At 38.4% G+C, this 15,589-nt stretch overlaps 1 protein-coding gene across 10 annotated transcripts in view; it reads right to left on the bottom strand.

The window, feature by feature from the left end:
- Positions 1–15,589, bottom strand: part of Rabgap1l (RAB GTPase activating protein 1 like) — a 566,460-nt gene that overhangs the window by 169,813 nt on the left and 381,058 nt on the right. For all 10 annotated transcript variants that reach the window (XM_042258403.2, XM_042258404.2, XM_076547797.1 and 7 more), the window contains one exon: positions 7,322–7,363. In XM_042258403.2, coding sequence (XP_042114337.1) covers positions 7,322–7,363 — 42 coding nt within the window. The remainder of the gene's footprint in view (positions 1–7,321; positions 7,364–15,589) is intronic.

The raw sequence follows: 15,589 nt of genomic DNA on the forward strand, positions 1-15,589 counted from the left end.
ACAAAACACAAACAAAAATTTTCTGTTCTGAGTTTAGTTATGATCTTTAAAAAATTTTTCCTAGTTTTCCCAGAATAAAGCTGGCACCCCATCTTTAGGTTGCCAACCCTCCCCCATTTTTACTTTTTTGAGGCAGAGTCTTTCATTATATGTAGCCCTAGTGGCCTGTAACTCACTATATAGATCAGGTTGGAGTGCTGAGATTAAAGGAGTATGCCATTATGCCTGGCCCCAAAGTTCCCTAAAAGACAGGGCAATTTTAATTGTACACTCATTAGCTTTTCCTACTACAACCATGACAACTTTAGGATATCAAATATTATCTCTATTTCTCCTCACCATGCACACATAACTCAGGACCTGGAGGAAAAAAAAAAAAACAGGCCAAACTACTGTGACAGGAAGTGAGGCAAGAAAGATGGGATCAAGAATATGGATGGGAAGCTGGCCATGGAATGAATGTTGAACATACCCATACTAAAAGGCAGAAGGAAGCAAAGCAGTGGAGGATAAATATAAAGAAAGATTTTTTAAGGGGGTTGAAAACTTGCGTGAATTTATGCTGAGAACGTACTTTGCTCATAAAAATGGGGCAGGGAGATTTTATTCTGTCTCTGCCAAATGATCTCATATTTCTTATGGTACTATGAGATCAAATTAATTACTGGATGCTTGGGACAATGACATGCTTACTAAACTATCCTTGATTCCTGGCACTTTAGACTGCCTCCTGAGAGATAAACAATGAAAGATTGCCTCAATAAATTTAAAATAAGATTTGATATGTGCAATGCACTGTGATAATGGACTCCCCCCCCAATATAGATCCCTACTTCATAAAATGCATTATTTCTGAGCATTTTACCTGATTAAATTTTACAAAATTACCTGAGCATTCTACAATAAGCAGAAATCCTGTATATGTATTTATTGGTTTGTTTTAGCATTAATCTATCATAAGATAGAGGATACATTAGACTAACATAAAAAAAGCAAACAGTTCAAATAAAGAGAGATGTTGGAATAAGTTTCACAAATGCGACACAAACTAGAGGCAGGGTCAAGGCCACAGAATTCGGTGCCTTGCTGTTAAAGCATCCCCACATCTATGAGTAGAGCTCTACCGCCACCAGCAGGAGAGTCAGCGTTCCTTCAGCAATGAAAAAACCCTTCCTACAAGCAAAAACCACTGCAAATCTGAGAGGACCGGTTTCCTCTCCAACCCCAGGTCTTTCCACTTCTAACTTGAAAGCAAATTGAAAAAAAAAAAAAAAAAAAAAAAAAAACCACATCTGAACCTTCAGTTTTTCTTATTCTCCTATCTTTGAGCATAGAAACAAAAACTGTGAACTCAAAAGTGCTGTGTCAAATGCTAAGAGGACCAAAAACTCACTGTCCAGGTTGAGCATGTTTTCCTCCCTAGCACATATGGCATTCAAGCAAGGTCTTCCACAGCACAGGCAGAGCCTCAGGAGCATGTTAGTCCTTCCCAAGGGCAGCAGAAAAGGAAGTGGGAATCATCTTTTGCAAAGTCGAAGGAATACTGAACTCATCAGCCCCGTGCTAAATAATTGAGGTGTGTGTTCCCACACCTCTCACAAACAGCTCCTAATTCTGGAATTCTTGGTTCTCTATTAAGTCCATTTTCTTTACTCCTCCTTTGGCCATATGAAGACACTAACAGAGAATGCATTGTGCCTTATTGATATTGTTTGTGTTCAGAATGTCCTCCAAAGGAGCATATGCTAAAGATTTGGTTGTCAGCCAAATATTATAGTATTTTTAAGAGACAGAGCCTACTAGAGTATTTAGGACACCAAAGATCTGCAATTAAAGTAGACTATGGGAGTCTGCTCCCTTTCCTCTCCTTTTCCTCCCTGGCTCTGTGGGGAGCAGTTTTGCTGTTATATGCTATGACTGTAAAATGATGCCTCAGCACAGGCTCAAAAGAAACAGGGCCAATCAGTCTTGGACTGAAACCTGTGACATCATAATCAAAAATAAATTCTTTCTCTTTATAAGGTTGGTCATCTCAAGTATTTGGTATAATGCCTGGAGGCTGGCTAGCAGAAAATTGTTTCCAAGGGCCATTGCCATTCTTATATGACAGACAATGTGAGAAGCCTTTGGAATTAGTTTTCAGGAAAAATCTGGAAAATTTTGGAGAAGAGAGCTACAGAGAGTTAGAATGACGTGAGCACAGCTTACTGAGTGGCTCAAGTCAGGGTCTGAAAGACCAGAAAACTGATAGAAATGTGGGCAGTAAAAGTTTCAGTTTTACCAAACAGAAATGGGAATTCTCTTCCAAATCAGAGAGAGGCCACACTTAGCTCCATGTGGTCCATGTCCTGATACTTTGTAGGAGGTAGACAATAAAGATTATCATTTGTTTGGATATGAAGTATCCCCACAAAAGGTTCATGTAGAAGCCTGTGTTTTCACTGAGACTAGAATATGATGGCTCTGACCATTAATTAATTAATGGATCAACCCACTGATGGATTTATACATAACTTGATGCTACTATTGGGACTATTAGTAGGAAGGTTACAGAAACATAGATCTATATTGTCATCCTCAGCTGCTCCGAGTTCCCCTAAGCTTTTAGGGATCTGAACTCAAGCCAAACTAGGATTTGTAGTATTAATGTTGAGAATTTCAGGATTATCCACTTTAAAACTAAGCAGAGTTGGAGACTTTATTAGAGGTATTTTAATACAGGCTTAGGCATGAGGGTTAGGAGGAAAAGAGGCTCTCAGGAAAGAAAGGAAATTACACTGATTCACATGGGTGTAGGTAAAACATACCCATTTGTGGGTACAGGCTCCACAAGAGTTACAATTAGCTATATATACCATTCTGGTGACTGCTGAGTTACATCTCAAAAGGCTTTTAAGAAATCCTCTTTATTCTCTCTTGAAAGTGAGATTATAGGGTTGCTTAGGAGATGCCTTGAAGGAGTTATGGCAGGTTTACAGCTGCACAGGGAGACAGGCCTTAAGCAGTTGGTCACTGTGCTGGAATCCTTGTTGCTTTTACTGGGGAGAGGCTTCAACTGGACTCTGGGTGAGGAGCTCCGTTCCCTTCTCATGTCACCAAAGTTTTTCTTTCTATCCTGCCTCTGAGAGAGGTGGAAATTCTCATCAGTGAGGCCTGCTTGGAAAAGTAGATTGGTTGGGATGGTATCTCCTGCAGAACCTGTCTCATCTTTTTCTTCTTTCTGGCCATTCTTGGGTGAGGAGACTTTGCCATGTGCTTAGACCACCAGGAAGCTTCACCTCACTGCAGTCTCAAAGCAAACTATCCAATCAATCTTGGAGGAAACTTGAATCTAAACTTGAAACTAAAATCATGAACCAAAATAAATTGTTCCTCTTCAAAAAGTTTCTTTTATTACTTTTTATATGGTGGGGGGGGCAACTTGTATGTATGACACAGCATGCTTGTAGAGGTCACAGAACAAGTTGCCAGAGTTGGTTCTCTCCTTCTACCACAGGTTCCCAGAGATTGAATCCAGGCCATCAGGCTTGGTGGCAATCAACTGCTAAACTTATTTTTGCCTAAATTCTGCCTTCTAAAAAAAGTTCCTCTCAAATATTTATCACCAAAAGTTAGCTATCACCAAAGTGGTGTATAGTATCCTCGACGGACATTCAAGGTGGCAAAACATTCAGACTGCTAATTTAGCCAGATTTATAGTAATAAATGGGAAGGAAAGGAGAAGAGTAGACCTTTTTTCTTTTTAATTTGCAGTTTAGTCAGAAGCAGAGGATGTGTAAAATGTGGGGCAAGGAATATGAAGTTGCTATCATATAAAAAAGCCAAGTGCTATATGCCTGGACAAGAACATCTCAGCATTCTGTAAGACCATCCCATCTGTCAAGGGCTCATGGATGTAGAAATAAAAATTTGATTCCAACACTTGAGATAAGATCTGGGGTGTTCTGTACAACCAAAGAACCTAGAGACTCACTTCCCATACTTAGCTGGAAGGCCAGTCATGCTTTAAGTGGGCCCAAGAATAGCTTGTGTTGGCAGATGACTTTGGCAACACCCAAGTAATGCTGGTTCTGCAGTCATGAAGAATGTAAGAACTGTGGGGTCATGGAGGCTTTCACTGAGAAGTCAAAGGAGAGCCTGGAAGTGCAGACAGTGTGTTACAGGGAGAGAATCCCTGTAGGCAGTCCCTTCAAGGATGGAAGGTAAAGCTGCAGAAGAGACTCCGGGATGGCAGAGAGGGCAGCAGTGAGCAGAACTTGCTGAGGAGAGTTGTAGGTAGAGAGCAGAGCCAGCCTGAGAGAGGCCCCATCAGCCAGGCTGCAGGATGGCGCTGCCATGTCCACAGCTGCTTACAGGCCACCAGTGTAGATCAACTAATACAGAGATTTAAGCTTTAACGCAGGCTTTATTTGGTTTTCCTCTTATTTTGGGATGATTTCTGACTATTTTTCTATTCCTGCCTTTGGAATATAAATGTTTGCATGTGCCTGTCCACACTCTATCTTGGAAGCATGTAACTTTTATCGTGACTTTTTCCTTTTAAGGCACTGAGAGTTTAGTTTGTTGCAGTCTAAGGAGGCTTTAGATTGGATTTTCAAACAGTGTTGGGGCAGTAAAGAGTTTGCAGACTCTTGGGTATGAACTAAATGCATCATTGGAGATGAAACTTGAAGGTGAATAGTCTGGCTCCAGTGTCCACATGATCTTAACTACTGTATGCATATGTGAGACCCTACCTCAAACAAACATACACAAACAAAACAAAATCACTGGTGATGTCAAGGGGAAAATGAACCCTAACATACCATTGGTTAGGTGTATCAACTCATGCAGTCATTCTGGGCATCAATATGAAAATTTTTCACAAACTAAAAATAGAACTTCCATACAATCCAGCTGTACCATTCTTAAGGGATATATACCTGAAGAAATCTAGGCCAGCATATTACAGACACTTGCACATCTATGTTTACAGTGACACTATTCACAATAGTCAAGATACATAATCAGTCTGGGTGTTCACCAACAGACAATAAAGAAAATGCAGTAAATACCCATGACAGACTTGTTGGCTATAAAGAATGGATTTATGTAATTTTCCAGAAAATAAATGGAACTGAAGGTCACTGTGCTAAGCAAAATGTGTCAAACCCAGAAAGACAAACATTGCATATTTTCTTCCACATGACAAATGCAGCTGTTAAGAAAAAGACAGGAAAGAATGGGGACTATTAGAGTAGAGGAAGGGAATAGTAGCATGGGGGAGGGAGGCAAGCATAGCTGGATAAACCTGATCAAAGTATATTATGCACATATATAAAATACTACAAAGAATTCTATTATGGAGTTCAGTTAGTATGTACCAGTAGTATATAAAAAAGAAAGCAACTAACTCGAGCTTTGTCATTATGAGATATAACATTTCAGACAACTTTAGGCACGTCTTCAGTTATCACCTGGGCTGTGCTTATGTTAGCACTCAGCTCAGAAGATGCACAAGAAATCACTGCTAACACAGACACAGGTTCTACTTCAAATTCAGTCAGGCTCAGAACTACTAAGTTATCCAAGTTTTAACTTTTATATAAACAGATGCACATTCCTTTTTTCTGGCATATGAGAAATGAGAAGTCAGTCATTATTGTGTATGGCTGAATGTCCCTTCCACCAGGTAGAATAATCAGATCGATGGCATTCACTTCAATGGAGTCCCATGTATTTTCCATCTCTGTGTGGAGTCAGTTTCAGGATTCATACAAGGTAGTTTCAAGCATTGCTCCCTCTTTACCAGTGGTTCCTCCTGTATCTTTGCTAACTAATTAGTCAATAGCTACAGTATTAAGCTGGTACACAGAAAAGGTCTTATCTAGAGGGATAGCACTGGGTTCCATAAAGACAAACTAAATATTAGGAAATGAGATACCAATATATAGGAAAAAGACTTTTGGAAAACATAAAATGCCTGAGAGTGAAAAGGAAAATTAGAAATTATAGAAAAAATTAGAACCTTGTTGAACTTCCTTGTACATACTTATGATTTGATGGTATTTTTAGTGTCAACCACATAATACTTTCCCTGACTAGTCATTATTAAGCTTTATTCTAGCCTTGCTGAGAGAGCATGTGGTAAAGTTTTGATTTTATTTTAATATCAGGAAAAAATCAAAGTCAAGACCCACAATTTTATGAAGGGATTAAGTAAATATATGTATGCCATTTTATGAAAACCTTTAAGTGGGGGACTGGAGAACGGGCTCCAGGATTAAGAGCACCTGATCCAGTCATCAGGACCAGAGACATGACCATAATAATAACAGCTAATGCCAATTAGGTAGTAAATATCTAGACAGTTACTAAGAAATTTAATATACAATATTATTTAATTATAATACCATAAATTAATTTTATTATTATCTCAAAACTGAAGTTCAAAGCACATAAACAGGCTGAAAACAGAAGAGTTCAGGCCCAAGGTCTGTGCTTTAACCACAAACTTATTAGGGAAAAGAAAGGCAATTTTCATCTTCAGTAGCAGAATGTCTTCTTTGGGTTTGTTTTTTTTTTTTTTAACCAACTCTGTAACAAATGTCTTACTGTTACTATACTGTTAGAGCTATATTGATATGTTGATATAAAATTCAGGAAGGTAATTATAATTGAATTCTAAAGTGTCATATATTTCCAGCTATCAGGGAAAGAACAAGAAATTGAAATGTATTAGTTTCTTTTTTAGTATATTATAGAAGCTTTTAAATAATTCAATTATATGTTTAGGTACCTCCAGGGATGTTATTATGATAAGAAGTATTTTTAGAAAAAAAATGGGTTCATTTCAACAGAAAGTAGGTTTCAACTTTGTCTCTTATTATACAGCTCTTATGAATGAAAGTATTTTTTATGTTTTTGGAGTAAGTGTTAGCAAGATGAAATGGCTTTTAGGAAAAACAAATACCAAATAAATGATAACTTAAAAGGATGACAGGGAGAGGATCAGACTTTCTCAGAGATGTCATCTTTCTCTGTGCCAAGCAGACTAGTTTAGCATGATGGCTGTGCAACTCTGATGGCCTGCGTTCAATCTTTGGATCTCACAGTAGAAGGAGAGAACTGACTCCTGAGGGATGTCCTCTGACCTCCACATGCATGCTATGGCATGCAGTCGTATGGGCGCGCGCGCATGCGCGCGCACACACACACACACTAACATCCAAATAATAAAATCTTTAGAGTCTAAAATGAGTCACAGGCTGTAAACGGAATGATTTTAGTACCAAGCAAAAGAAGTAACATATTTGATAACTTAAGACGAAAATGGACATACCTTTAGGAGAGCCAAGGCTACATGAAAGATTATGTTCAAACCCTGAAACAGAAAATAAATAGATAAATAAAGTGAGTATCAACAGGATCACACCTCCTACCACTGTTTTATTGACTATTTTCCCAAGGCTTCATACATTATTAACCAAACTCCAAATGTCTCTCATTTTTACTTATGGTTCTATGGTTGGATGTGAAATATTTGCTACAGGCCTAGCTGGCGGTGCTGTTTTAGTAGATAATGGGACCTGCTTCACACAGGGCCTAGCCAGTAGGTGTAGGACAGAACATGAAGGTTCTAGGCCAGCTCCACTTCCAGCCAGAGGGAGATCTGTTTCTTCGCCTGCTTAAACTGAGTAAGTGGCCTCATGCCCCTGCCGTTCCAGGTGTGGCTATGCCTTCCCTGCCGGATGACACCGTCCCTGTCACTTCTTCCCTTAGCCTGCTGCTGTTAGGTATTCTATAGTAGTAGTGTAGTAGTAGTGCCAATATAAATACCAATTAAAACTTCTCAAAAGGCATTTTGTTCCTCTGAAATACTTACTAAAATTCAAAGTCCTATTTAATACATAAAATTAGTCTTTTATAAATTTCTGGGTTATTTCTATCCATTTCTGGGTTATTTCTCCATGTGTGAGGCCTGTTTATTCTATCCACCTGTGGCTTAATTCCCTATGTCTAAGGCTTACAAAAATCAAGTTCCTTGATCAAGATGGAAAAATGATGGTGATTTTTAAAATTATTGACTGAATTTTCTAAGCCTACTCTGAACTTCTGGGTGATATGGATATCCTGTCAGAGGCAGACAAAACAAGAGAGAAACTCTTGCTGAGTTGGTAGATCACACAAAAGAACCTGACCTCATCACATGGGATTCCCATTGGCTGCTTTAGTCTGCATGCTTAGTGCTCCCCTGGTGGGTGGGGGGAGTATTATTTGTGTAGTGTAAGTGGTAACCTGCAGTGTCTCTGAGGGACTTCCTCTGCCCATTTACTTGAAAACCATATAAATTTTCATTAGAGATAAGCTAGTTCTGTGGAAGCCATACTGGAGCTGAAATTAAATTCTGAGCTCAGCCCAGTGACTCAAGAGTTGTTGCACAACTAAATTCAAGAGATATAGAATCTTATGTGCTCAAGATATCAGAAACAGAAACAATGTCTCCAAAGAACATGCTGGTTTCTTTCCATGCAAGTTTTCCTATGTGAGAAGAAAGATATTTCAATTGACTTCTCTCATAAGCTCAGGCTCTGTTAATGCTCCCACTTCAGAGAATCTGCTAATTTCTCTCTCCAAAATCAGAAGTTGTGATTAGGACTACATATCTAGTTTCTGTAATGATTAGGACTAGATACCAAGTGTCCTGTAATGATTAGGACTAGATACCAAGTGTTTCTGTAATGACATACTAAGCAACCTTCTACAGCCAGGTACCAAAATTACAAAAGAGGGAAAATGAATGATAAACACAAAATATTTGGCAGACTAAAATATAAACTATGAACCAAATATTTTGGTTTTTGGCTTACTTGGTTAATTCCAAAGTCAGAAGTTAAGTATAACTGGGATTAGAAACAAAAACAGATTGACATTACCCATCCAAAGAGATGATTCTAGACTAACTGCGATTTTTAACTTATCAGTTAGAAAAAGATAAGAAGACTATCTCAGATATTTTTAAATGTAGGCTAAAATTACAATTGTTTTCACAATCTAAATTTGTATTCTTACCAAATCAACTAGTTACTGACTACCTGCCAAAGTTTGTATGCCATCATTAAAATAAATAAATAGATAGATAGATAGATAAATAAATAAATAAATAAATAAATAAATAAATAAATAAATAAATAAATAATAAAACAAAAAAATCTTAACACTATGCACCCCATCATAGCTACTAGGTCCAATGAACTCTCATAATTGAGAGCTTACCAACTGAGTGCTTGCCATTAGACTAAATTCAACATGTCCAATCCACACTTAAAATTAAGTACCACTTCCATTTCTCTGGTTCCCTCAAATGCATAACACTTGAGTACTTTCTCTTACATCAGCCCCCACTCCTCTCCTTCTCAAATCCTTTCAGGATTTCATTGAAAACTCCACTGCATATTTAACCATCATGGCTGTTAGTCACAGCATCAGTGTCAAACAATGGCCCTATCTCCCTGTTTTCACACAATAGGGAAATCTAACTGATTCTCATAATAATGTGGGCTATAATTCTCAGGTTTCGGAGTATGAATGTGACTAGCCCAAGCTTATACACATGTTTAGTAGCAGGATTAGATCAATTCCAGCCTAAGTTTCATGGTGTTTAATGGAATGACCTTTCACTGAATGGTGCAGGAATACACATAGTACATGCTCACTTAGTGATCTACATTAGCCATCCTAATTCTTTATAGTTGACTCTTTCCCACTACGTATTCAACTAGACTTATTTACAGAATCATCTTCATATTATGGTAAAACCTCTTTTCTTGAATTGTATTAAAACCAAATGTTGAAGCAACAAAGCTATGAAAAATAAGAACAGAGAAATGTTAAAAAAAAAAATCTTTAAATCTCTAAATAGCCAAAATAGCTCTAAAAAGCAAACAAGAAAAGGGGCATTCCCAAAATGTTTCCACTGTTCAGGAAGAAGTTATGACTAGCAACTTATTAGTAGGTATGGGAATAAGTTTCTGGAAACACCTCTTATCTTCAGAAACTCGACTTTTGCCCAGCTTTACAACCAAGTTAATATTATGCATTGACAGCATTTAAAACTCTGTGCTCAATCTGTTTCCCTACTGCTGCTCAGCCTGTTTTCATTTAACCTGCCTTTATAATGTACCAATCTTACTGTGCCTTAGATACCACGTGTAATCCACTTTTCCAAGCTAAACTAAACTCACAGCTTTAAACTATGTCCCCTTTGTTCCTCTGTGACTCTTCAATTCCCCTGACCCAGCGCTGGGTGGGGGTGGCACGCGCCTTTAATCCCAGCATTCGAGAGGCAGAGCCAGATGGATCTCTGTGAGTTCGAGGCCAGCCTGGTCTACAGAGTGAGATCCAGGACAGGCACCAAAACAACACAGAGAAACCCTGTCTCGAAAAACCAAAAAAAAACAAAACAAGCAAAACAAAACAAAAGAATAGTGTAATCATTCTCTGGAAGCAGTAGGTTGAAAGAAAGCTTGAAAACAAATGTCCATTGTTTATGCACTACTCAATAAACAAGAACAGGGGATTATTAAGAGTAAAATCAAATAAATATGTTGTTATGACTACTTAATTACAATATTAAGTCTAACTACTATGTTTTACTATAAGAGCAAAATAATAAACAAGAGGATATAAGCCGAGCCGGGCATAATGATACACAGCTTTTATTGGGAGGCAGAGGGATATCTATGAATTCAAGACCAGTTTGGTCTACATAGCAGTTCCAGAAAACTTTGTCTCGAAACAAAACAGATAAACAAAAGGAGTACGTACACACACACACACACACATTAGTATTTAAATGTGTCAATATATGAGTTAATTACATGAAAAGCATATTCTTATTCCTCACATATCAATCCTAATCTTTCACAAAAAGAAATTATGATTTACAAAATGAGCTAGGAGTTGTAGTGCATTTACCAGAAATCAGGAGAATGAAGCAGGAGGATGGTAAGGTCAAAGACACCATTAATAATAAGAAAGCATTATTTAAAATTTTTTTAAAAAAATCTTTATAGAAATCACTGAATTTTTTAGGGCTGCACAGTTCAAAAAACAGACCAAGCATGTTAACTTAAGCAGGATAATTATGAAAGTCATTCTCTATACCACTAAGTTAGAGAAAAAAGTGACATATGAATATTACAGCTTAGATCTCAAAAGACCCACAATCTATGTGATAAAGGTTTGCTTCCTTGGTGTGTGTGTGTGTGTGTGTGTGTGTGTGTGTGTGTGTGTGTGAGAGAGAGAGAGAGAGAGAGAGAGAGAGAGAGAGAGAGAGAGAGACAGAGAGAGAGAGAGAGACAGAGAGAGAGAGAGACAGAGACAGAGACAGAGAGAGAGAGACAGAGACAGAGAGACAGAGAGAGAGACAGAGAGACAGAGAGACAGAGCCCTTAAAAGTGGGGCTGAGTAGATTTCTTTAGGTCCCTGGGAGGATGCCCTTAAACAGGATTGTGGAACTTTGGCTCCCCCAACCCCCTTTTACTTTCTGGCTATGAGGCAAGAGGTTTTGTTCTGATATCTTGCCATAAAGTGCTACTCACCATAGGTACAAAGGAATGGGGTCATCTAACCACATAGTGAAACTTATAAACTGTGAGTCAAAATAACCATTTTCTCTTTACAAATTGATTATTTAGGGTATGTGTTACAACAGTCTAAAGCTCGGCGTACAATTAAATGACTCCCTTATTTCAGTATTATTTAATGTATCCTCTAAATTCAAAGGATTAAAGTAATTCCTCCTGTTTAAATACAAGTAAAATTACAGAGCAGAAAGTAGAAATAGGAGGAGTCTATCCAAACAAGATTCTGTTATTTGTTTCTACATTGAAAACATTCGCACACAAAAAGTGGCTGACTGCTCTCAGGATATGAGACAATAAAAACCCAGTGTGCTGCAGAAAGAAGGGGTCACCACTTTCCTCTGGTGACAGTAGATTGATGTCAGCCTTGTGTACATAAAGAAATGGTTCCCTAACTGGTCTGGACACTGATGTTTCATATCACATGTTTGACAACATCTCTGCCTTTAAGAACACCTACAACTAATTGCCTCAAAGTGAGTAATTGCTGTAAAGTACAGATCATGGTGGTGTTGGATAGGCTAACCACTGAGCAGCCACAATCCTTCATAAATAAAGGCTGCCGGTTGAGCACTCACTGAAGAAAGACTCAACATTTGGCTGTGATGAGCAGGCAACCAGGGGTTCAGAAAAGCTGGCAGCTTGTGAGAGACGCTGTCAAAACTATGCTGACCGCACTGAGGATAAATGCTGAAAAGATAATGTCAGAAGAGGGCCACCTATGCATGAGCTCCTCAGTCATTTGTCAGAATTAAAGTATGTAAGAGCATGTGGGAATGGAAAAGTTAACAAGGGAGTGCAAGTCAACAGATCTGTAGGCCAAAACACATGAGTACCACAGGCAGTAAGAGGAAGGGGCGCTGGTCCTCTGTTAAATCCAAAAAAAAAAGGATATACCACTCAAGGAAGGTGTCCTGACCAAAAGAAACAGCAACAGCCAACAGCATGCAAAAAGCCTATCAAGTGAGGGGCTATTTGGTATCTCATAAATGCTAGCAATTGCTATTAGGTCATGTATGTACTTAACATCTTCAGCACTTTATGGCTTTTTTTTTTTCAATGAATTTTCCTCAAAAAATCCATGGCATATTTGTTATTGTTACCATTTTTGAGCCAAGAAAATTGAATCTCAGAGACATCACATTGTTGCTAGCTCTTAAAGCCAGGGACAGAGCTTAGGATCGTCAGAATGACACGGGCCCTTGGTGTTTTCATTAATTTCATCTCAGGTGCTTATTTAGTAAAACTTGAGATAGGTATCTGTGGTGGCTTAATAACAGCTACAACTCTTTGACACTTCTCCCATTGAGTTGTAGGGCATCATGACCCTCCTCTGAATCGGGGTAAGTGTGCCACTGCTCTGATGATAGAATATGGTGGGATAGAATATGAGTGATGTAACGTTGGTCTCTGAGCCCTGGCTTTTAGGGACCAACTGATTCTTTGCCCATCTCTTAGAGTTGTCACTCTTGGAATCCAGTATCATATAAGAAGCACAAAGACACTTAGACCTTTATGTTCTAAGAAGGTGAACAATGAGAGGGTATGATGGACCAGACACTGTCACTGGTAAAGACCAATGATTACTAAGATGCTGATACATGAGAGAAGCCATCTTGGAAGTCAATTAGACTGGTCTAGTTCATGCCACGTGGACCAAAAAAAATGGTCATAACAGCTGAGCCTTTCCCAAATTGGTAGCCCATGAGAACATAAGCAAAATTAATAAGAGATTTTAACTTTTTAAAACGTTTATTGAAATAATTTAAGAAAATATCTGAAAAAAGTTTCAAGAATCTCTGCATCCCTTTTACTGTTTTATCAAATGACAATATGTTACATAATCATATTATACACAATGAACCAAACCAGGAAATAAGGAGGAAAGCTTTGTCAAATGCCCCACAAATGTCTTTTTCCTGATCTAGGATATAACTCTGGGCCACACTTTGAAATTCTATGTCCGATCTGCCTGGTCTTTCATCTAGGACAGATTTCACCCTCATTTCCACCGCCCTGGCACTTCTAAAGACTACTGGCCAGTGGTTGTGTAGAATGTTCCTCAATTTGATTTCTGCTACGATTAAATTTAGGTTATGTTTTTGCACAAATATCACAGAAGTGACAATGAGCTTTTCTCAGTACATACCACCATCAGGCTATATGACAGCAGTGTCCCAACACAAAACTGGCTTTCAACCCAGTTAGTTCTGGTGTAGCTTGTACCATACAACAAGCCACACACAATCAGAGCAGAATTCAGTTTGACTTTCTTTCATATTTTTCTCTTCTATGTTCGGTATAGTAATGTCTTCCACTTCCTCCAAGAAGGGAGAAAGTGATAGATAATTAGCACACAAAAGTAAAGAGGCACTAGCTGCCTTAAACATAAGACCTTCGGCAAGAATACTGCAGCATGTTAGGAAAAAGTCCATTGCTTTACTCTGCCTCTCTTTAAACTCTTTAAAGGTCCAATCTTTCAGGATAGCTAAATTGGAATTTGAAGGGTAATCACAGCAAAAGAAGTGATTTGGTTCCGGGGATTTTTCCATGGGCAACCACTAGAGGTCAGGATGGGAGCATGGAAAATCAAGTAACTGTTTCATGTGACTGATTTTACAGACTCTCACAAGAGCTACTTAAAAACCCTCATGGCCAAGTCTTCCCTATGTTACTAGTGATGACTAATACAGTATAAAATATACAAGCATAGGGTTATTCTTACTCTCCCTTTCCCCCAGTTTCACGATATTTTCACATTTAATAAAATGTCTTTATTATTTCCCCCAAATGATTAGTGAGTAAGAAGAGAGATGCATGAAACTAGCACCGTTCCCCTGCTGCACACAGGATTTCATTGGTTGACCACCCATTCACCTATCAGTAGTTCCCTATATGTTATGGAGGACGGAACCTGCCCGTGTCTTTAGTGGTACATTCCAGTCAGCAGGACACTACCTGGAATAAAGATGTTCAATGTTAACTGAATGAATGTAAGGAAATGAGTAAGATGGAGAAAGGTTGTTCTAATTATATGGCTTGCCACCCCTCCCCTGACACTCTCTCTCCTGAACCCAGGACTTGGCATATGCTGAGCAATAACTCTACTACTGAGCTATATTCCCAGCCTGCATTCTTTTTCTTTTCTTTTCAAATTGCCCTCTTAGAGCAACTCCACTTTTTCTTCTATCCTCTGTTGATTTCCTGCCACCTATAGCCACTAGTAGCCTGGTCTACAAAAAAAAAAAAAAAAAAAGTGTAGTGAAAACTCTAAGAATCAGGACATACCTTGAGCTCAGTCAATGACCCCAAGTCACTTGTGCTTTGGAGATCTAAAATCTTTTTCCTCCAAGTATAAAAGGCTTGAACAGGTGCCTGAACAGATCTTTCTTCACATTATAAGATTTAATTGCTACCAATTTACAGGACTTTATTGTAGGAACTGTAAGCATGTTGCTTCATTGGGCTGTAACAACAGGACTTATGAGGTGGCATAGTACTTGCAGTACCGGCCTGAGGAGCTAGATTTAATTCTGGAACCCAATGTAAAAAGTGTGGAGGTAGTGACATGCATATGCAATCCTGGTATTCTTTCAGCAAGAGAAGAATCTCCTGGAAGCTTGCAGGCTGGCTAGCCTGGGGTAAAACACTCACACACATAAAATAAAATAATGAAAATAATAAATAAAAACATTTTAAAATGAACATATGTTATTCTACCAGAAAAAAATGTTAATGGAAACATGAAAATGCAGTTTTCACTGTGCTCCTTTCGATGATTTGCAGCAGTAAGAAAATGTATGACATCATTTGGAAAGGCATTGAGGACATGTAATTTCTATTAAATCTCACAAATGTTTGTTCAGTGATTTGTACCTGAGTATATTCTGGTACTGAGGTGCTAACCAGTCTTCTACTTTAACAGGAAGCTATTTATTGGCCACTTTAAAATCTACAGGAATGGG

Source organism: Peromyscus maniculatus, chromosome 11, assembly GCF_049852395.1.
Source record: "Peromyscus maniculatus bairdii isolate BWxNUB_F1_BW_parent chromosome 11, HU_Pman_BW_mat_3.1, whole genome shotgun sequence".
Classification (NCBI taxonomy): Eukaryota; Metazoa; Chordata; class Mammalia; order Rodentia; family Cricetidae; genus Peromyscus; species Peromyscus maniculatus.